Source organism: Balearica regulorum, chromosome 1 (genome assembly GCF_011004875.1).
Source record: "Balearica regulorum gibbericeps isolate bBalReg1 chromosome 1, bBalReg1.pri, whole genome shotgun sequence".
NCBI classification, from domain to species: domain Eukaryota; kingdom Metazoa; phylum Chordata; class Aves; order Gruiformes; family Gruidae; genus Balearica; species Balearica regulorum.
In genome coordinates this window covers 79,795,657-79,818,626 of record NC_046184.1, presented here as the reverse complement: position 1 = coordinate 79,818,626, position 22,970 = coordinate 79,795,657, and the positions used below count along the sequence as shown (strand labels likewise).

At 41.3% G+C, this 22,970-nt stretch overlaps 1 protein-coding gene across 2 annotated transcripts in view; it reads left to right on the top strand.

Annotated features, from left to right (window-relative positions):
* Positions 1–22,970, top strand: part of LRP6 (LDL receptor related protein 6) — a 127,485-nt gene that overhangs the window by 84,509 nt on the left and 20,006 nt on the right. For both annotated transcript variants that reach the window (XM_075760779.1, XM_075760770.1), the window contains 8 exons: positions 4,901–5,117; positions 6,476–6,765; positions 8,447–8,673; positions 10,753–10,937; positions 12,660–12,986; positions 17,604–17,806; positions 19,672–19,883; positions 20,081–20,271. In XM_075760779.1, the coding sequence (XP_075616894.1) occupies positions 4,901–5,117; positions 6,476–6,765; positions 8,447–8,673; positions 10,753–10,937; positions 12,660–12,986; positions 17,604–17,806; positions 19,672–19,883; positions 20,081–20,271 (1,852 nt within the window). The remainder of the gene's footprint in view (positions 1–4,900; positions 5,118–6,475; positions 6,766–8,446; positions 8,674–10,752; positions 10,938–12,659; positions 12,987–17,603; positions 17,807–19,671; positions 19,884–20,080; positions 20,272–22,970) is intronic.

The following is a 22,970-nucleotide window of genomic DNA, read 5'->3' as shown; positions in this document are numbered from 1 at the left end:
GGGATGACATAACCCCAGAGCCTGGTACAGGCTAGGATCTGTGTGGCTGGGGGCAGCCTTGCTGAAAGGGACCTGTGGGTCCTGGTGAACAAGCAGCTGGACATGAGTCTAGTGCACTGCTACAGCAACAAAGGCAAATTGGATCATGGGCTGCATCCACAGGGGCATTGCTAGCAGCGATAGAGATGATCATTCCACTCTACTCAGCGCTTGTCAGGCCGCACCTAGAGTGCTGTGTCCAGCTCTGGTCCCCACAATTCAACAAAGATGCAGACAGACTAGAGGGGGCCCAAAGGAGGGCCATGAAGATGATCAAAGGGCTGTAGAACCTGCCCTATGAGGAAAGACTGAAGGATTTAGGTCCCTTGAGAAGAGAAGGCTCCAGGGGACCTCATCACAGTTTCCCCAGTACTTAAAGGGCAGCTACAAGGAGGATGGAGGCTCTCCCATTAGAAGGAGCCATGTGGAGAGGACGGGCAAGAGCTACAAATTCCACTGGGAGAGGTTTTGTCACAATATAAGAAAGAAATACTTTACAGTGATAGCAATCATTCACTGGAGTAACCTCCCCAGGGATGTGGTGGAGTCCCCATCACTACAAGTTTTCAAGATGTGACTGGACAGGGTGCTAGATAATCTCCTCTAGGCTTCCTTTCCGACAGAAGGTTGGACCCGATGATCTTCAGAAGTCCCTTGCAACCCAGGCTGGTCTATGGTTCTACGTCCAAAATTGTGCTCGTGAATTAAGCTGCGAGGTAATGGTTTGCACGCTATCATCCTGCTTATGGCACTAGGTTAATTATGAGTAAATTGTATTAGCTTTGTCTGACAGTCTCCCAGATTTGCATTGGACAGTATGTTCTTTCCAGTGCCTGCATGCTGTCTTCTCCTCTTGGAGTTGTCAGTACTGAGGCTGTCTAGCACCTTGTAGAACTGGTCTCTTATGTTTGATGTTAATCTGAGTAAGGCAAACAGTTTCTATTACTAGCATCTCATCAGTGCTGTGGATATGAGCTCTAACCAGGGCTGAACATTATTTTCACAGATCAGGTAGGTATAATGATAGACCTCTAGACTTAAACCAATCAAATTATAAGTGTAAACTACCGTACATTCAAATCCCAGATTATCAGAAAGGTAAGTTCACTGCATTAGCCTATTTATCACAGTTATTACCAGTATTCAAGAGTGAATTGAATCCAGGGTATCTGACAGCAAGACAGACCCTTAGAATATACCACTGTGCAATCCAGTCTGTAATTTTAAAATAGAAGTGATACTTCAAAGGTTTTTGGGGGTTTTTTTTATTGTTCTTGCTGAACATTAGGTACAACATCTTGAAATATTACCGCATTTTCAGCATTAATTAATTTATTTTGAATAGGCTGTATTTTCATGAGGCCATAGGTTTGCATTCATTATTGTTCTAGGATAAGCAAAGCCTTATCCTACAGGCAGGGTATCTGGTATTTTTCCTGAGGCTATTTAATTTTTGTACTTCATTTTTTTTTCATGGAATTACTTGCTCTTTCAGTAAAGGTAGTGTTTGTGGTTGCACCACATCTGTTTCCTGTTGTAGTCTATATTCTCACTGTGGTTTGCAGTATTTAGAGTGGCCTCAGAATGTGAAACCCACACCACATTGTGGTTAAAGCAGCATAAACCGCTGGAGACACTGCCTCGTAGCACCAGAAGGTGGGTTTCTCGTGTGGGGAATTCTGTGGGGACAGCCTTCACTGTGGTGAACTGATCTATGAGGGGCTGAAGAAGGGGAATGAATTTATAAAGCAGTATCGGCTGAAACTCGGTTGTCACCTAAATTTCAGTATGTGAAAAGATGATGCTGAAATCCTTTTGAAATTGGTTGATTAGCGATTGTTTCTTTTTCCTTGTGCTTATTACATGTATCATCCCTCTATCCCTTGCTACTTTCTTCCTGCCTTACACCAGACTGTTCGGTTGTGTAGCCTGTTGATGAAATCCTATTCAAATCTCCAAAATGCAGCCACAGTGACTGCAGACAACATGGTGCCATGGAACTGTTCATATGGTGGTACCCAGCTGCGAATGGGCAGATGTTTATATTAAGTAATATAGCACGGATGGGCTCAGGTAAGATTGCAGTGCGGGTAGGTTGGCAGGTATGTATAAGTACTTTCAGATAGGTGTATGTTTTGTCTAGGTGGCATAAAGCTGTCTTTCAAAATAACCTGTACGTGACAAAACAAAAATTAATTAAAAGCAGATACTTAATCTTAAGTTCTCCCTTCTGTTTTCCTGACTTTCTTTCAGTATAAGAGGAAGCTTATTTGAACAGCTCCCCTTTTAAAGTTTGCCAAAGAAAGCTCATCTCACACCATACACCTTCCAACTAATTCTCTTTGCTTTGTTAAGCACCCTCTTAAATATAGAAGTTTCTTCCTTTTATAAGTACAAGGCAAAAAATGTAGTATCTAAAGGTACTGCTTTGTGATAGTGATGTTTTAGTGGTTATTACTGTGTGGTTTTAGTCGATTTGCTTTGCAACATCCATCCATTCTGTACATCTGTTTGGTCTGCTTAGCAAGCACTAATTGCCATATATTAATTAGTTGCAAGCAAATGGCTCATCTCTGTAGTTTAAGGGGAAGGGGGAAACAAATCATCGCAGAAATTCAAGATGACTCTAGTGGTTAGAAAAGGGGTAGTAGTCAGAAGGGGATGACCCGTTTTGCTGGTGGTGATGGTTTCTTGAAGAGATGGTGGGCTTAAAGATTATGACTCACAGTTTATCTTAGAGATATTAAACCTGTGTCCCTGGTTCTAAAGTTAACTGTTAGTCTGTTGTTTAGCAACCTTTTTTATCAAAACAGAGCGTAGGAGGCATGCTGCTAGGAATTGAGAGCGCCAGCAAATGCTGAAATTTTCTGAAGTAGAGTAAGTAGAATAGCAGGGCTTGTTTTCAAAAGTAGTTAAGAAATTAGGCAATTATGCTGGGCTCCGAGCCTAACTAAATAATCTGTGATAGGAAAAGCTATGTTTGGATTTGGTTACCAGTATAAAGGACATAAGTTACAGCTTTAGGATAATAAATGTACCATGATGCAGAGTGAAACCTTAAGTACTGCACTTGACTTTCTAAAAAATCTTAGTAAGAATGCAGGGGAAAAAGAACATTTCACTAAGTAATGCTCATCTTATTTTGTGATGTGTGTGCATTAGTGCATTAGAAGAAGCATGCAATATACGCTACTAGACTGAAGATTTTTTGGAAAGCCCATCCCACAATTATGAGCTTTTTTAAAAAAAAAATAAATGTGGAGCTTATTCCTACAAACCAGCAAATATGCAGAGCCCCTTTCATTTTTCTGTAGGAAATTGGCACATAAAGATTCAATTCCCATTCAAACATGCTAAGTGTAAGTGTAGCAATGTCAGGAAGTTTATGACAGGGAATAGTTTTAAGGAGAAATTGAATTATTGTGAAGATTATAGCATTTTCTTCCACTTTTTTAGTGAACTTACAATATTTTATTAATGTGCACATTATACTGTATACTGAGAAATGTATGGGTTTCAATTCTGTTTCTCTACTCCTTTCCTCCCTCCCCATCTGTCCTTGAGTAGGCAAAAGGTAGGAGTTGCTCCAAACTTGCCACCTTATTTCTCATGCACTAGGAAATTCTTCTGACCACGAAACATCATCCATCTAGCTGGAGCTATTAAACCAATTGATCCTGAAGGTTGTTATTGCACAAGTCTTTAGATTTGAGCCATGGGAAGAATGGGAAATCAAATAGACTTGTCTATGGTTATCTTAATTCCTCCAAGGCAAGTGAGAGAGATTTGAAAATGGTGATTGGAACATCCCGGTGTAGTGGGAAGGATGTTTTAATGTTTCAGGGATTAGTATGCTACCTTGAATTTTGTCAGTCACATTGTTTTGGGAAGTTTTTACATTAAGGTTGGTTTGCGGGTTTGTTCTTTTTTTGGCAGGGTAGTATACATGCTGTAAACTTTGTACACTTGAAACCAGTGGAGATATGTCAGAAGGAACTTTTCTATAAAATTGCAGTGCTGAATCATTTTTTAAGCTTCTTTTAAAACACAGGAATCTCTTCACTCCTGTCACTATGGTACTTTTTATAATAATACTTGGTATTCATGAGGTACTTGATCACTTGAACGTGAATACGTATGTTTAATTAATCCTTTGAGGAAGTTAGGTATTACTTCTTTTTAGCAGTAGAGAAAAATGACACAGTAAATTCAAGTGTCTTGATCAAAGGCATGCAATTATTTACAGACTATTAGTGTTCCTTCTAGTACAAAACATTACCAAACTTAATTTTGAAGAAACCCAGTTCTTTATTCAGGCTTGGGAATATAAACATGTTCTGTAGATCATCTTGATTGTTTGCTTCCTGGAATTTATGGGGGGCCTCCTCTTACTGCTATCTGTAACCTGGGCAAAGCTCACTTAGGAGGAACTGTGGACTACAAGATGCTGAGCCATGACTCCTTGACATTGTAAGCTTGTTTCATTCATGTAAAACACAGTGTCTCCCATTTAGAACTAAACCAAAAGACATAAGTCAGAAACATGAGACAGGCAGCATCCAAAGGCACGCATAATATTAGTTCCTGAAGCAAATATAAGGAATGTCGTGTCATAATTTCACGTTATGATCTGTTTGTGAGACTAACCTTATACGTAAGAGATCCTCTGTGGCCTTTAGAATAAGTACCTGTTGAAATACAGTCTTTTTTTATTAGACTGCTGTGTAACATTGGTAGCATTTTAATGGCTAGGAGATTGTTTTTTAATTTGAAGTCTAAGTGTGGACCAGCTGGTTGGTTAATCTCTGATAAAGAGTGACAGAATTATCTGTATACATAATAAGTTTGTGCATCTCCATAGGTCATGAATACTGATGGAACTGGGAGAAGAGTGCTGGTGGAGGACAAGCTGCCTCATATCTTTGGATTCACGTTGTTGGGAGACTATGTTTATTGGACAGACTGGCAAAGACGCAGTATTGAACGCGTGCATAAGCAAACAGCAGAAAGAGAGATCATCATAGATCAACTGCCTGATCTAATGGGCCTGAAAGCTACAAACGTCCGCCAGATAATTGGTGAGTGAGACTAGTATTGAGGCAAGTAAAATGAAATAGAAAATTTCAGCAATGCTCTTCTCTAGGTATCGCTTTATACTAGGTCAGATTTTTAGAAATGGGCAGAATCCAGTTTTATTGCATGATAACTGCAGGCTGCAGTTTGATGGGATGAAGTAGGTCTTTTGTGAGGTACTTCTCTAAGTTGGAAGAGTATCAGCTGGAAAACCACCATGTACCCCCCCCAAATAGGTAATTTTCTGCTTCTTAGGGAATTGGAGCAGCTCATAGGTCTGAACAACCCTGTATCCAGTAAGGGGAAAAGAAGGATAATGGAAAATGAGAACTTCTCTTTGTAATAGCCAGCTATTAGATTAGCCCAGCTGTTTATGAAGCTGCAGCTGTAGCAGCTTTTCATCTTACAATCTGAACATGTGCTCCCAGTATGCAAAAGCTAAGAATGAGCTAGTTTTATTCTATTCAGTGCTTTTCACATTACTACTGCAAAATCATCTTTAAAAATAACTAGGAGTACTTTCTGCTCTATAGCGTCTGTGGTGTAGAAATGCAGGATCTAACTTTAAATTTGCTATCGTTGGCTATCCAAACACTGGTAGCAGTGCAACTGTGGCATCACAGAACTCATCACATTCCCTGAATATCCTGCTGTATGGTTAGGGCTTGCAGCTTCTTGCTGCCATGTCTGGATTGTAACCCAGGGAATTAATCAAATGTAGTTGAAGTGTATCTTTGTTTTGCTGCTGCCACGTTAACAAGATGCCCTAAGGTACGCATGTTTTAAGTGCAGCGCTCTTTCCAGCTGTTTGGCTAATTGAGCCTGGTAATGCTGGGCCTCTCTTAGTAGGTGAATTTCCAGCGTGTGCAGGTACACAAGTTAGTATTGCAAAGAGATGCTGCTTTACTAGCACCCTGGAGAAAAGAGGCCGTTGAACAGATGCGAAAATAGATCTGCAAATTTTCGATCTCTAGGACCACAACTGGGGTATGTAACTGAACTAGTGTACTGCAAAAGGCAGCAGAACATACGCTTCCTTACCTACGTACTTACGGTCCATTTAGTGGTTTTGTTGGGAATCGGGAACATCAGTAGCTATTGGAGTACAGATCCCTTTCCCTAATGCTGGGTTTGTTTCCTGGGGTCAGGAAAACAAGCGCTGGCTTTCCAGCCATGTAGCGAAACAGCTTTCTAAAGAGGTACAGGAAATTAATAAAAATTAATTCATTCAGAGAATAAAAGGTGAAAAACTACACGTATTTCTTAAAGAACTCATACTGTCATTGATGCATGTGAGGACTGACTTCATCTTCCAGCTGAAGTCAGTTTGCAATGATTGGTTTTGCTTTTGTTGCACACTTAGGTACAAACCCTTGTGCAGAGGATAACGGCGGCTGCAGCCATCTTTGTCTGTACAGACCACAAGGCCTTCGCTGCGCTTGCCCCATAGGCTTAGAGCTCATCAATGATATGAAGACCTGCATCGTCCCAGAAGCTTTCCTGCTGTTTTCCCGGAGAGCAGATATCAGACGAATCTCTTTGGAAACGAACAACAACAACGTTGCTATTCCACTCACTGGAGTTAAGGAAGCTTCTGCTCTGGATTTTGATGTGACAGACAATCGGATTTACTGGACTGACATTTCACTGAAGGTAGAGGTTTATTCCATATTGGCTATTAAGTTGTTAAAAGGTTCTTGAGATACTTAAATTGCATTTGTCAATCCATTCTTACAAGATTCAAAGGATGGGTAAAAGAGCTTGTTCTAACTGAGAATGGCATACGTTTTCGTTATACTATAGCAGCATTCTCTCCTATAAATCATTTAAATCTAATGTATACATTTTCACATAAAGGATAGGTTTGCAAAAATAAAGTTTTTTGGCAGAAAGCTGAGAAGAATGCCATATGGCAGGAGGTTTCAGGGATCACAGATGTTTCGCCAGATACATTTAATGGGGGGAAGCCTTGTCTTGGGTCAGGAAGTGCAAATAGGTCTTACCTATTCATTAACTTATATAGCTACTGCACATGGGACATATTATGAATGTAATAAATATTTGTATTTGCTTTGTAGAACAGGTCTAGGGTCTAGACTGACAAATGGTAAAAGGTTGAGGGTAGATGTTTACATGTGGTGGTTAATGGAGTGACAGAAATTGTGTATTGTCTGTCTGTTATCAGTGAGTCTAGTTATTCCCTTTGTTTTTCATGGATTGTAGATGTAGTCAGAATTGTGAGCACCAAAAATTAGTTTTTAATAAAAGTTTTCTACGATTGGGTTGAGACCTGTGCCAACAATAACTTGTGGACCTTTGCAACTGAAGAATCATAAAAGTTAAAAACACAGAGTTTAAGTGAGTTCAAGAGAGGTGACTTGGCTGAACTGTTTAGGTATGGAATTCATTTGAGCTGTGTTTGATCAGATCATTGCTTTATTTTTACTTCAATTTTTAAGACTGAGATACAAACTTCCCTGCTGTGTACTGTCACAAACTGGCATAATTAGCAGGTAGCATCCAAACTGGGTAGTAAACAAACAAACAAACAAAAAAAATCAATCTTTGTGTTAACTTCTGATGGGTTATAAGTCTAAGGAGTGAGTGCGGGGGAGGAATATTAAGGACACAGAAAGGAAGACCACGTTTGCCAAAAAGAATTTCGTACCATCCTAATGATATTCCTTTACTTTCAGGCTTATAGATGTTCATAGTAAATCAGGCAGTGCCTAAACTCTGATATATAATTCTGGCTGTATCTGCCATCACAGGCTGATCCACGATGGCAAGAATTAAAAGAAGTCTTTTAAATAAAAGACCAAGAAGAAATTATGCGTAGTGAAATGAAATTAAACCATCGGTACTGAAGCACTTGCACTACTGAGCTAATCAGTCATTAGGTTGTTTTCTTCTATTTGTTGTTCCATCCTGAGTTTTTTTCATTAGGCTGCTTTAAATATTGTTCCGTGCTATGACATTGATGCTTTTGTATAGTCCTGGGAGAGCCAAAATATTTCCCCCTCGAAGTTGGCACTGAGTTATTAAGGTCACTTTGGCATGTAGACTGCTTAATTGAACCAGACTAGTTATCCCATTTATTTCCCCAGTGAAATGCTATTGTAATTGACACAGAATACATTCATAGAGTACAGTAAATCATTACTTCTGAATAGCAGCATTGTTCGCCTTGCAAATAAGTAGCATATTGTAAGATCCTCTTTCCTATGAGATGCCTAAAATCTGAAAGTGTTTAAAATGCAACAAAGAAAACAACCAGCCCAATGACAGACTGGTAAAATTTCTAATTTTCCTGTGTATCTTTGTATCCCTGCAGACTATCAGCAGAGCATTTATGAATGGCAGCGCACTGGAACACGTCGTGGAGTTTGGCTTGGATTATCCGGAAGGCATGGCTGTGGATTGGCTGGGGAAGAACTTGTACTGGGCTGATACTGGAACAAATCGCATAGAAGTGTCAAAGCTGGATGGACAGCATCGCCAAGTGCTGGTGTGGAAAGATCTTGACAGTCCCCGGGCATTGGCATTGGACCCTGCTGAGGGGTAACTTGCTGATTTAATGTTATGTTTATGAACAGTGAAAAACAACATGGTAATGCTTCCTCTAGGGCATGTTAGTTAGACACTGCACGTAACTCCTGAGAGAACTGAGCTGGGGAATACAACCTGGTAATTTAGAGTATGAGGGCTGCAGGAATACAGTCTTAATGTCCTGAATAATCATTAAGAATACTACAAAAAAAACCCCAAAACAACCACAGAGCAGCTCATTAAAAAGGGATTTATATTTAGTTTTTTAATTAACCAGATAATCAAAAAAATTTTAGGTTTATTGAATTCATTAATTAGAAAATGACTATAGCATTGAAAAGAAAATATTTGTCCTTTTAAAAATGAAGATCCTTTTTATCATAAGTTAGGGTCTAATAAAGGTATTAAATTATTTAACTTGAGAGTGGGGCAGTGAAGCTTACTATCTGAGAGTAAGGAAGGTGTTTATTTCTTCAGATAAGGGAGCCTTTTTACTTGGTATGGACAAGGGAAGCAAGGACAGAGAAAGAGTGGAAACAGTTATACCCACCTATCCCCAAAATGAAAGATTTCCTGAGAAGAAACTTCTCAGTTGGATTCAATATAAGAGCAGAAGTAGGGCAATAAGCAGGGAGAGGGAGGAAGGAGCGGGGCAAAGCAAGGCAAGGCTATTTAGCTTCTGAAGAGCTCTTCTACCATGAAATTCGAAATTTGGCATTACCTAATTACTGCAAAACCTTTTTGAGGCTATCCCAGCATTGTATTATTCTTATTTTACAAATGAGGGAACTTCATTTTCAAATGTTATGAAACAATCACCTTTCTGGTGACACTGCAAGAGTTACAGCAATGTAGAGAACGCTGCACCACTCGAACACATTCCTCCTGCTTCATTTCACGAAGGTGGTGGCAACTGTGTCGGTGCTTAGTCGAACAGAGTTCTGCACTGCCCCCAGGGGGACACGTAGATGGGATTCAGCCCTGACTTGCCAGGGGTTGCCTGGACGAGAACATCAGAGGGCATCTGAGACCAGATTGTTAGATCCAGTTACTAACTTGCAACAAAAGGTTGCTAAGGATGATTCTAGTTTTACACTGGCAATAGTTTTTTTTCCAAGGATGATTATTCTTCAATGCTGTGTCTCTTCACCACAGACCAGAAAAAAAAATTGCTTTAGTTTTGAGCCCCAATGCCTGTTTTTTAAATCTTTAAAGAAAAATTTGCAAGTATTCCTGGTGTCTAAAGAATAGCTCCCCCTCGATCATTGGTTTCTGACACAACCTTTCCCACTGTGTGATTGGTTGAAATTAAAAGTATTTCACAGGTATTAAAGGATAAAAATGTAAACATTGGCTAGTTATGTCTCACTCATTTTTAAAATGCTGTCGGCTTCCAATTTTGGAAGAAGCAACTGACCTCTTGACACCAAATGTCAAATATACGGCCCTCTACTGTACGGTGCCTAAAGAAGACGTAAACATGTAGAAGTCTGTGCTTCTCTTGAGGCATAAACTGGCATGTGAGTATGTAGCGGTTTGTACTTTTGCTCCAGTGGAAATACATACAACTTCATGTTATTTGGCCCTTGGCTGAATCCTAACACACTTACATAGCTGATTGACTTAGTTGTGTGGAGACGAGCAGTGGCACCTATTAACAAAAGTACACTGCATACCTACCTTTTTGTATCCCTCCGGTCAATGGACAACTGAATAGAAACAGAAGCTAAGTGCTGTGGAAAATACCTTGCTAAATACCGGGTATAAATGAAATTGCCCAACTGCCAGCCTCTTGCCTGTTAACTGACATGCGTGGATTAGTTAAGATTGAAGTGCTTTCATATGGAACTTAGTGGTGAAAATCCAGCTCCAAGTGGAAAAAATAATGTTGGAAGCATTTTGAGGAAACTTGACTCACTTCCTTGCTTGTGTTTTGAAAAAACAGTGTAATGAGGTTTAATAAATGCTCAAATTTGCCACTCTTGTTTTTCTCTTATTTTTTCTAAGGATTTTTGTTTAGTTTTATTTCTCTCCCTCTGTTCTCTTTTGGATTAAATGTGATTATTTTTTTTCTTTTGTCCTTTCAATCAGGTTTATGTACTGGACTGAATGGGGTGGTAAGCCGAAGATTGATAGAGCTGCTATGGATGGCAGTGAGCGAACTACTTTGGTACCAAATGTGGGACGTGCTAACGGCCTAACTATTGATTATGCTAAAAGACGACTGTACTGGACTGACCTCGATACCAACCTGATAGAATCCTCCAACATGCTAGGTGAGCCCCAGAGCCCTGGGCAGCATCATGGGGATGCTGCTGCTTTTTCACTGTTCCCTGTGGCAAATTATTGCTTAAATAATGCAAAGATACACGTCTTCAGATAAAAATAGATTTTTCCAAACTCATATGCCTCATTTGCTTCTATAATTGATGTTTATGCAACACAGCATTTAGTGAGGCCTCGATTTTCTTGTAGGTGATATAGTTGCTCGTAACGTTAAAATTATACAAGCTGTACAAGTTCTCAGTTATATATAGGACAAAGCTGTCAACTTTCAGTGTTTTGGAGGGTCTTGTTTTGCTGCTCTGAAGAGCACTGGCAAGTACATAACAAATACTTCATCGTTGTTTGAAAGGTAGAGAGAAAGCCAAGATAACAACAGCTTATTGGACATTTTTCACAATGTAATTTAATACAATTTGGGTTTTAATCTTTGTTGGTATCTTCAGGGTTCAGGTATTTTTTTTTTCCCAGTATTCTGCACACTAAGTAGCTTTTCCTGGCTAGTACCGGTCACCAGGGGGGCTCTCTCATGCTGGGGTCTTTGTGATTGTTTTATAAACTGGTCATTACAGCTAAATGGAGGTGGAATATTTTATTCTTTCGGTGTCCCAGGGTGGTGTACTGAGGACCCAAGCCCTCTCAGATTTGCACAGCATCTTTTTTTAACTTCTCGGCACCCACAGGAGTGGACTGCTTGTTGCGTGCCAAATTATTCAGATTAGTGTTTTCACTAGCCAATATTTAAGGCTGAAGGAGTTAGTCTGCTTTAAGCAGTACGTTTGCAATAGTGGAACAAAGGTAGAAAATGATCAAAACAGGAAAATGTGTTCTAGAAATTATACGTAATACAAAAGCTTTTCTTCAGCTTCTCATGTGTTTTGGCGCGCTGTTGAGACTGGCTCAGTGCTCCCCTGTGTACCACTGAACTGGACACAGCATTAGAATTTCATCTTCCCTGTGGCTAGTGATGGCAGAGTACAGGGTGTGCATCCTCCCCTTCTCTGTGCCAAGAGGGAATGACTTCTCACTTCATAATCTCCTGTTCGTTTTCTGTGACTAGACAGCAGGACGTCCTGTGGTAATTAAGTGGTTGAAATAACATGGTTGAAATCATTCCCCCCATGCCCTGCTCCTTAACATCTCTTAACATTTCCACAGTGTACACAATTAACTGTTTCATACCCTGAGTTTCTGACTGCTTGTTCCTGTTATGGCATTCCACAGAGAGATTAGTTTAACTTTGTGCATTTAATTTTTCTCATAATACGATACATAATTTTATTAAGCTCATAACAATTCCCTCTCTGTAAGCAGTGGGTAGAGACCCAAATGTGGTGCGAAAGATGCTGAACTGGGAATACAGTGTCAGGATCCTTCATCTCCTTCAGAGGGATCCTGTTCATTTCGGGAAGGAGGGAAAGGATGGAATCTTTGAGAGCCCTGATCGTTTTCAAAACTGAGACTTTTTGCTTTAGTAAAATACGTTCTCTTGTGAATCGCAAGCAGGATTAGCACATTTCTGTGATGCGCTCTGAGACTTTAGGATAGTCTTTTGAATATTGCACGTTATTGGTAATTCATAATAATGAAATAGTAACTTTAAAGTAATGAAGTGTTAACCTTTCTGTGCAGGGGACATGTCCAACAATATTAAGCAGCATGTCATTTGTGCCCATATAAGTCTGCTTTTTCTCTCCCTTCCTTTTTGGAAACAGGACTTGACCGTGAGATTATAGCTGATGACTTGCCTCACCCATTCGGTTTGACTCAGTATCAAGATTACATTTATTGGACAGACTGGAGCCGGCGTAGCATCGAACGAGCCAACAAGACCAGTGGCCAGAACCGAACTATCATCCAAGGGCATTTGGATTACGTTATGGACATCTTGGTCTTCCATTCCTCCAGGCAGGCAGGCTGGAATGAGTGTGCCTCTAGCAATGGTCACTGCTCTCACCTGTGCTTGGCTGTCCCTGTTGGTGGTTTTGTCTGTGGCTGCCCAGCTCACTATTCCTTGAACTCTGACAACAGGACTTGTAGTGGTAAGCCATAATGAATGAAAATAAAACAGAAAAGCAGATGCAAGCATTGTACTTGCAGGAAAGAAGGGTTTTATTTTTACTTGAGATGGTGAAGCTTGCTTGCTGATAGGCCAAGTTAAAGCTAGTTTCTATTTTTAATACCAAACGTGTATTAGAAAACATTTTGTTCCTTCACCTCCTTTCCTCCGTAGGAAGCAGGATATATGACTGGATAAAGATTGGAATAAAAATATGTATTTTTAAATATAAATCTCTAATACTAAAATCCCACTGACTTTTAAGAGAAGATAGGATATTGAAAGCAAAAAAAATAGTGTTGCAACATACCAGTATCACCATAAAATAGAGTGGCTGTTAGTGAACCTTTTCAGTGACTCAGCTAAATCTGTGTAAGCTGGAAAACTCAAAATAATTTTGGTTTTGTATCTGTCTGTCAAACCCTCCTCAAGTGCATGCTTGCTTGCTTATTTATCGCTCATTTATTTCTAATCTTGCCTGACATAGAGAATATGTGATAGTTTGATCTCTATTCTGGACTTTACATAGCCTTTAGGTGCTCAAGATTTAATTCTATAGTAGCTGTGTTTGCTGGCTGATGAGATGCTGAGGTGGGCCACTCTCATACCCCTAAAAGTGTTTCTCCCTCAGTGAGGAGAGATGCAGCTCCACAGCCTCTCCAGCACTTCAGATTTCTGAGCTCAGTCCAGCCAAGCCCCATTTTTCTTTATTGTTGTGCAGAATACAAACCACAAAGCCCCTCAGGCTCTGTGTAATTAGTTTCTAACCAAATAATTTATCCATCTCTCAATAACTGGCTGCCAGTGAAGCTCTCATAATTTTGGCAGCCACACTGGATGGCTGATTTCCACTGGTGTCATTCAGATTAGTCAGTGGGTGAAGAGATTCATAGTACCGAGAGACAGATTGTATCTCATCCATATTATGCATGAGTAGAGAGATCCAACTGTTGTTTTAAAGCCAAAAGCAGGGCAGCTTGTTCCACGAATGCCACCTCATGGCATTTTAAAAAAATTATGCTCTTTGGAAAACTCTGCTTTTTACCCCCCCCATGTGTCCCTGTACTCCTCCTTTCCTTTTTTATTACAAGGGGCACTTGCACGACACCTGCATTTTTGTACTCTAACACTCTCACACCTTCCTGCGAGTTAGAGGCACAGCTGGCACCTCTCCGGTGATGACTGTGATTTTGTAGGTGGAAGAATTTGACTTCCAGTGGAGAATAAGTAGCAAAATGATCAAATGTCATGTTTTCTTGTGAAAATGCTCTTGGAAACTAAGGAGAAAAATACAGGAAATCTGTTGTGAGCAAATAGAACCGTTTCCCCGCGGTACAGTTCAGGGCCTTTTGTGAGGTATTAGGAGTTTTCCCTCTGCCATGTTTAAACCTGGGAACTTTCCAATTTCTCATTTGTAGGTAATTGGAGACTTAGGCTTCTCTGAGTATAATTTTTTTTTCTTGGCTGTTATAATTGAAGCATGAATCGTTTAACTTTCTCTTGCCTGTTTTACTTGCTCATGTACTCCTGAATGTTATTATTAGCCCAAGCCCTGTCTAGAGGACAGTTCCTCCCTTCTGGATCACCCTGCTCGTGCGTGCATAGATGCTTTTAATTACGGGAAGGACACGCTGCTCTGAGATTTGGTATCTCAGACGTATGACGTGTCATGTAGTTTGAAGGCAGTGTTACACAGGGGACATGCTCATTGCACTCCATTTGCCTGCCAAAAATATAGTTAAACAATGTGACTATTGGGAGGGAGAATGATGAAAACTGGGAAGGGATTTCTGAAATTGGTACTGTTTCAGAGATGTGGGGACTCAAGGGGGAAAATTCTGCTGTTGCTTTTTATAATGAGCCGTCAGTTTGAAGTTGGAAGCCAGGCAATCTTAAGACACTGAGAGGGTGTCTTTGGGGAAAAGTGGAAAGGATTTTCGGTGCTTGTGATGGTATGTTTACCTGCACTTTTCTGTCTTAAGCTTTTTTTCCCTTTCCATTACTCTCTTAACTGCTTGGTAAGAATACTGCTGTTTTCTGAAGCTATTATTTTGCTGTACACGTTCATATAAACTTTGGTTTTTTGTGTGTGCTTTCTTCTACAGTTTAGAGCCAAGTAGAAGGCAGCTTAAATTATTGGAGAAACGCTTGGAGGGGAAATACAGGTTTTCCAGAAAGCAAAAATACTTTGCAATTAGGCCTGATTGTTATAGGATGTTAGGATTGAGTGTTAGTTACCAAGGAAACTCCCCCCCACCATTTTTTTTTTTTTCTCCCCAGCAGCCAGAATAAATGTTCAAAGCTTATGCCTAAAATAACAAAGCAAGGTGATGATGTTCTCTGGAAGACTTTTGCTACCTCCCTTTTCCAAGGCGCTGCCTTACCTGTTTTACAGGCTGGATTGAATGAGTGCAGTGTCCCACTGCTAATCTCTCCAGACTTGTGCTGTAGAGAATTGATTGTAGAAACTTCAGGGAGGCTGCAAACTGCATTTCTGGCTGCTGGCTCTTGTGTTGTCTTGCACAGCAGTGGCTTCAGGTAGAGCATTATTGAAAAGAATTCTGTGAAAACGGAAAATGCTTTAACTACCTCCTCTGATTTCTGACCCAGTTATGTAATACAGGGATAAGTTCTTTTTAACAATGTATTAAATGTCTTCTGCACTTACTGGAAGATACAGCAGGTAAACTGCAGCTACATGGGGTGAGGAAGTCTTCTTTTCTGATGTTTGATGGTATTTTGTGGTGGGTTGACCCTGGCTGAGGGCCAGGTGCCCACCAGAGCTGCTCTATCACTCCCCTCCTTCATTAGACAGGGGAGAAAAAGTACAACGAAAAGCTTATGGGTAGAGATAAGGACAGGCAGAGATCACTCACTAATTATCGTCACAAGCAAAACAGACTGAACTGAGAGAGGAAATTCATCTAATTTATTACTCAGCAAAACAGAGGAGAGGAATGAGAAATAAAATCCAATCTTAAAACACCTCTCCCCACCCCTCCCATCTTCCCAGGCTCAGCTTCACTCCCGGCTTCAACCCCCGCCCCCCCCCCCCTGCAGCAGCACAGGGGGACGGGGAATGGGGGTTACGGTCACTTCATCACACCTTGTTTCTGCAGCTTCCTCATCCTCAGGGGGAGGACTCCTCTCATCGTTCCCCTGCTCCAACATGGAGTCCCTCTCACGGGAGACAGTCCTTCACGAACTGCTCCAGCGTGGGTCTCTCCCACGGGGTGCAGACCTTCAGGAGCAGACTGCTCCAGCGTGGGTCCCCCTCGGGGTCACAAGTCCTGCCAGCCAACCTGCTCCAGCGTGGGCTCCCCTCTCCACAGGTCCACAGGTCCTGCCAGGAGCTTGCTCCAGCATGGGCTTCCCACGGGCCACAGCCTCCTTCAGGTGCCTCCACCTGCTCCGGCATGGGGTCCTCCACGGGCTGCAGGTGGAATCTCTACACCCCCTCATCCTTCCTCCATGGGCTGCAGGGGGACAGCCTGCTTCACCATGGTCTTCACCACGAGCTGCAGGGGGATCTCTGCTCCAGCGCCTGGACCACCTCCTCCCCCTCCTTCTGCGCTGACCTGGGTGTCTGCAGAGTTTCTTACATCTTCTCACTCCTCTCTCTGGCTGCAAAAGCGCTCTCTAACTGTTTTTTCCCTTCTTAAATATGTGATCACAGAGGCGCTGATTGGCTTGGCCTTGGCCAGGGCTGGGTCTGTCTTGGAGCTGGCTGGCATTGGCTTCATCAGACACAGGGGAAGCTTCTAGCAGCTTCTCACAGAAGCGCCCCCCCCCCCCCCCCCCCCCAAAACCTTGCCACGCAAACCCAACACATATTTAGAAGAAAAAAAATCATTTGTCCAGGAAATTTTTGCTGGGCATCTGGAAAGCTGGAGCCAGAGCATCAGATTTTTTTTCTGATTACAGGTTAGCTTTCCAGATGAGCACCTAGAAATAAGCAAGATATATATGTTTGAGTGAATAGATTTTTCTCCAAAAATGCAGCCTGCACATGCCTAAGAGATTTTCCTGTGAATTAGTTGTTTCATTCTGGTGCAGGCAGAGAGAGGCCTTGTGGGAACAAGACTGAGACTCTCTAATGGCAGTCTCTGTTCCCTGGGACCTCTAAATAAGGAACCGGTGCCGGCTTTTGCTCGACTTCTTCTGCAAGTAGAAGTATACGTGGCAAAAGGTTCAAGTTCAGAATAGTGGAGCTGCATTTCCCTGGGAGCCCTTTAAGAAAGAAAATTGGCAGTTCCTTGAGAGGCATGGCTGACCATTCTTCTTTGAGGTGATTTTGAGAGAAGTCTTCACGTTCATTAGTCCTGCAACTTAAAAAACTAGCTTTGCCTGTCACATCCACATTCAGACATTTAAAATAAAAAGAGGTCATTTGAAAGGCTTTTCAAACTGATCAGAGGTTGGGATTCTCATGGTTTGTTTTGATTATTTTTATTTTGGGAGGGAGGGCCAAGAAGAAGGGGAATGAAATAATAGATGCTGTCTGGTTATATATAGTAGTTGTCATTACTGAATATAAAAATACCCAACATTATTGCTATGTGTAACCCTTTCAACCTCCTCTCTTTTTTAACCCATCAAGCTCCTACAACCTTTCTGTTGTTCAGTCAGAAGAATGCAATTAATCGCATGGTGATAGATGAGCAGCAGAGTCCAGATATCATACTCCCTATCCATAGTCTCAGGAATGTTCGAGCCATTGATTATGACCCTCTGGATAAGCAGCTGTACTGGATTGATTCTCGACAGAACATCATCCGGAAGGCACAGGAAGATGGCAGCCAGGTATCCTGCGGGTGATGGAATTACTATCAGATGAGAAAGGCATGCCCTACACCCAGCAATGAATATTTGTACATAAATAATTTAGATTCATGGGCTCCCTGTAGATTACTAGCTGTTACATGGCAAAACAAGTGGCATCTGGAGTTTCTGGAGTCCTCAGCCAGTAATCCGGGAGGTGTAGCAGTAAATAAAACCTGGAAAACTAAGGCCAGCTTAATGCACTGTGAACAAGAGTATCTTTATTGGCTCAATGCTGTCTTTTGGCTGGGGACCGTTGGCAACCCATATTTGAGAGAAGTAAAACACGAATGGGAAGGTTCTTGGGAGAAAGTGAGTGTGTCAGGGAGAAGGAAGAGTTGCAGATGAGCAGGGTGTAGGGGCGTTGTCTCTGGAATGAAGAGGGTGGGACTTTGTGAGCATGCTGCTGTGTCAGAAGCCTCCCAGGTTCTGGTGGGCATAGGAAGAGAGTTGTTGTCAGCCACTGAGGCACTGAGTGAGGAGGTTGAAACTAGTGATCTGTAAGAGATTTAGCAGGCTTGGGAAAATGTATTTGACTGGGGAATACAGAAAAATTAGAGTAGGGTAGAAGGCAAAAGGTAGTATAGGTTTAGTGAGGTTAATTGTGAGTGATAACTGCTTATTCATTTTCACATTTTAAAATAGATTTTTTTCTTTCTGATTTTTTGAATGAGGGAGGAGCAGGAGACTAAAACAACAACATGGAGGTGCTATATTCAGTTTAATTTGTAAGAGCGTGTGGTTTCTGGTGGTGGGTAGTTGGATCCTGCTGAAACGCCCTTCAGCCTTAACTCTTAATTTAGCAATGGTTTTAATTTTGGAATATCTGAATAATTTAACACCCAAAACTGGTGTAGTCAAAGGCACCAGGTTTTTGCCAGCATCAGCAGAGTAAACAAATGCAAGACTTGTGGGCACACCCTTTTAGAGAGGTGACAAGCCAAATGAAGTTAGGCAAATTTTATGGTGAAGTTTAATTTGGGGGTGCAAGGGTGGAGGCTGCTCACCTGATAAGCATTAAGTTTTCCAAAAATATTATGTAAAGCTGTGTTTTGTGAGTTATCAGTCCTCTTAAGATTATTTTGAAAAGTTCATGAAAGATGTCAGTTAGGTTCATCTTTCACTAAAGGGACACTATGCAGTTTCTTTCTAAAAAAATAATAAATTTAAGAAAGGCATTTGAACACCAGAGGTTTGGACCAGTAGAAGGCAAGAACTTTGAAGCAGAAAGGTGTTAGCTGGAAACATTCTGATGTCCCTGTTGTACCCTAGCTGATATTCTTTCTGTCTGTTGGCAGAGTTGTCTTCCCAGTTATTATTCATCTTTATGTTATGTCCCCCAAGTGTGATGGCAGTGATGGTGGTGAAGAATGAGGCAAGAATTTCAAGTGCTGTCTGGCCTCGCTTTGCCTGTATTATCTGTTCAGCTGCAGCTCTGGGAATTAGTGGTGATGCGTTTCTGTTGTAGAGTGCTAAATGTGCCAGGTTTGAGTCTATCCAAACTGAACTTAGAGTTGTCAAGTAAGCAGAGGAAACACAGAAGCTGACCCTGAATCTTCATCGTAGAGACAATTTTAACTTATTGGTCAAACTTGCTAAGTCTTATGAGCTGCAGCCAACTTACATGACTGCCATTACAACAAACCATCACAACTAAGTGTCTATATCTGATCAAAGGTATTGGGGTGGGGCAACTGGACCTGGGTGTCTCCTTACTTTATGATAGTATTTTGGCCGCCTCCTTTTGCTGAGCAGTAGTTTGATGTGGTGCATCCATAGCAAATAAAATTGCTCATGTTGGATCAGATTAAATGCTTTTCTGTGGGTTGTTTTTCTTTTCTTTGTAGAGCCTCACTGTTGTGACAAGTCCAGTTCCCAATCAGAACCTAGATATGCAGCCTTATGACCTGAGCATTGACATCTACAGCCGCTATATTTACTGGACCTGCGAAGCTACTAATGTGATCAATGTGACACGCCTGGATGGGAGACCCATGGGAGTGGTGCTCAAAGGAGATCAAGATAGGCCCAGGGCCATTGTGGTGAATCCAGAGAAAGGGTATGTAAGCTGAAATAGCCATGTGGGGAAATTCAGGCCGAAGGTCTTGAGAATCAAATTGTTTTCTTGCTGCTGGTTGGTTTCTGTTTGTCAGAATAAAAACATCTTTGACGTTTGTTAAGATGTCTTGGTCACATAGCAAAAATGTGGAAAGATCAAATAAACATTTTTTTTTCCTCTGATCATTCCTACTCCAGATACATGTATTTCACCAACCTACAGGAAAGATCTCCTAAAATTGAGAGAGCAGCATTGGATGGAACTGAACGAGAAGTCCTTTTTTTCAGTGGTTTGAGCAAGCCCATAGCCTTAGCTATTGACAGCCAGCTAGGCAAGTTGTTCTGGGCTGATTCAGACCTGCGGAGAATTGAAAGCAGTGACCTTTCAGGTAGAGTAGCACTTTAATTCAGTGATTCATTTGTGTGGTGTGGGTGTGGGGGAATGCAGAGAGACATGTCTTCTTTTCCTTCCTACTATAAACAGTCTGTACTGTGATTCTAATCACTCCCTAAATTCCCAGCCAGGGAATGTGCATGATTCATGCAGAGTGCCTTTACAGTCTCATGCCTCTATCTGTGATTTGCATTATTAATTACTACACATGCTATTTACTTCAGTTTCTCACTGCAAGACCTTCGTGTGGTTTCCCAAAGTTAGTTCACAAATAAATTGCAGCAATTTTGGAAAGGGGAGGGAGAGGGTTGTTTTTAAAAGCATTGGTTTTGGTGCAGTGATCTGTCAATCAGAGGAAAGTTTCCCGTTAATGGAAAAATCTTCCCTGCAGAGTTAAAGCAGCAAGCGTGCAGGTCATTTACGTACCTGTCATTTAGGGTGAAATGGTATGAGAAGGGTAGAGCAGATCTAACATCTCTCTGCTCTTGAAAGGCAAAAACGCCCCTCTTCCAGCTATGGAATTCTCTTTCCCTGCTCCCTAAGGGTGATTATGCTGCTTGTCTGACCTCCTCTGTGAGTTGATTCAGCTCACTTAACCACATAAGCAAAACAATAACCTAAAAACAATATACAGACAAAGAGAAGTAGAGAACAGTGTTCTGTTGGTTTGGGAAGCTGAATTGGTTCAGCAACAGTCCAGCAAGCAACCAGAACTGGAGAAGAGGCAAAATCATGCAGTCAGATTGGGTGAGAGAGAGACTGAGATGTCTGTTCTTTACTAGCCAGATCCAGCAAGCTGCTGGATCAGCTCAGCTGTTTCATGTGGCTTTGGTAGTGATTTGTTGTGATATGAACTGGGCTGGCGGCTGCTGCTGGAAGTGCCAGGATGTTCTTAGCACATACATACCCATCTCTGTTCAGTGATGTGCCCCCTTGTGCTGCTGCTGGTGGAGGGCAGTGGCAGAATTTTTCCTTCCTTTGCAGTTAAGTCCATCCCCAGCTTGAATGGTGCATGTCCTTGTACTTCAGCTGAGTGTTATTCTGCTATCAGAAGCCATAACAACATGTGTAAGGAAATAAGGACACACTTTGCAATCTGTGAGTGAGTTTGAAAACTTCATGAGAGTATGGCAGTTTGTAGTAATGTCTTTCACTGATGACACGATACCTTCATTTCAAAGTAGCAACATGTAATCCCACTGACATCAGTGTGATTTTCAGCCTCTTATTAAGATGCTAGAATAAGCTTTTGATTTGGAAAGCCTTTCAGTTTTTCTAGATGATTGGAATTGAGGCTCAGCAAGATAGAAACTTTTTTCAGTCATTAACGTGGTGCATCACTGGAGGCTTCAGAGTCACTGATGAACTGCAGTATCCTGATTTTACTATTTTGAAACGCAGGACATACGCTGAGTTGAGTTAGTGAATTGTGGTTGGTTTTAAAAAGTGGTATGGTGTATCCCGCTATGTTCTAGGCTATCCCAGATCCAGGGTCTGCATGAGTAAATGGGCAACAGGAGAAGATTATATGTGCTTTGTTTCTCTCTTTGTCTGTTATTTGCCAAAAATTAAGACAGCAGAGAAGGAGATTAGTCTAATCCAGTCTGGTTTTAATGATTCTGTATTTTTTTTAAAAGATGTGGCTATTGGTTCACCAATGTTGTGTAGTAAAAGCTTGCCATATTTTCGAAGAACATGAATAAAAATCATTCCAAAACCTCTCTTGCTTTTTGGTATTTGCACCACAAATAGATTGCTATAATCACCAGGATAAATTGCTAACTGCTGAGATGCATTCCTGTGCTCAGGAATGCTGATTAATAGGCTCTTTTTACTGGCAGAGTAATTTTTCTGCATGTTAGCTTCTCAAGCACGCACAGTCTCTTGCTCTGTCAACTCTGTAGATGCCAGTACCCGTAAAGAGAAGGAGAGCTAGAATTTTACGTGATGCAGTCCTTCTCTTCCTCCCTGTCCTTCAGGCATGCAGTTAGGACTCGGTTATGCTGCCCAAATGGGAGATCCTGTTGAAGCTAACCAGATTCTTCACATGATTAAGGGATTGTTTATGAAAAGATGACTGGAATTAGTTCCCTACCATGGAAACTATTTGGAAATTAGTTCTTCTATTCCAAAATAATTAGGGTGATTTGGAAACGTCTAATGATTCTGGAATTCAGTCATTTTTATTTGGAAATAGAATGAGCTATGGGTGTGTCCTGGTTTTCATATTTATTTGTTTGTTTTTAAGTCTTTTTGTAAAAGGTATTGCTGGAAAGAGAATGGTGGTGCCAGGAGACAAAGCTCCCCTTAATCACATCTCCCTTTCATCTGACATTCCCAATAAAGCAGACTAGCACCCTGATGAGCCAGCTTTGGATTTTATTGTTGGTTTATGGAAGGAGGGATTTCAGTGTCTCAGTTTAGTCAGAAATAGTCAGTTACACTTGGTCACAAATATTACAAAGAAAGATTAAGACATTAAGGGAGTGAAAATAGTAAGCTTCAGAGCTTTAGGAGCATACTGCAAAATGCCATGCTGATTGACATGGGCATGGCAGAGCAGGGCATGTACAGACTCCATTTGGGTAGGTCAAGGTCTTAGTTTTAACTATATTCCTTCTTGTCATGTGTGCATTTTCCCCTATTCCTAGCTTAGCTTTTCTTCTCTTTGAGATGCAGGTTTCTTACCTTTTC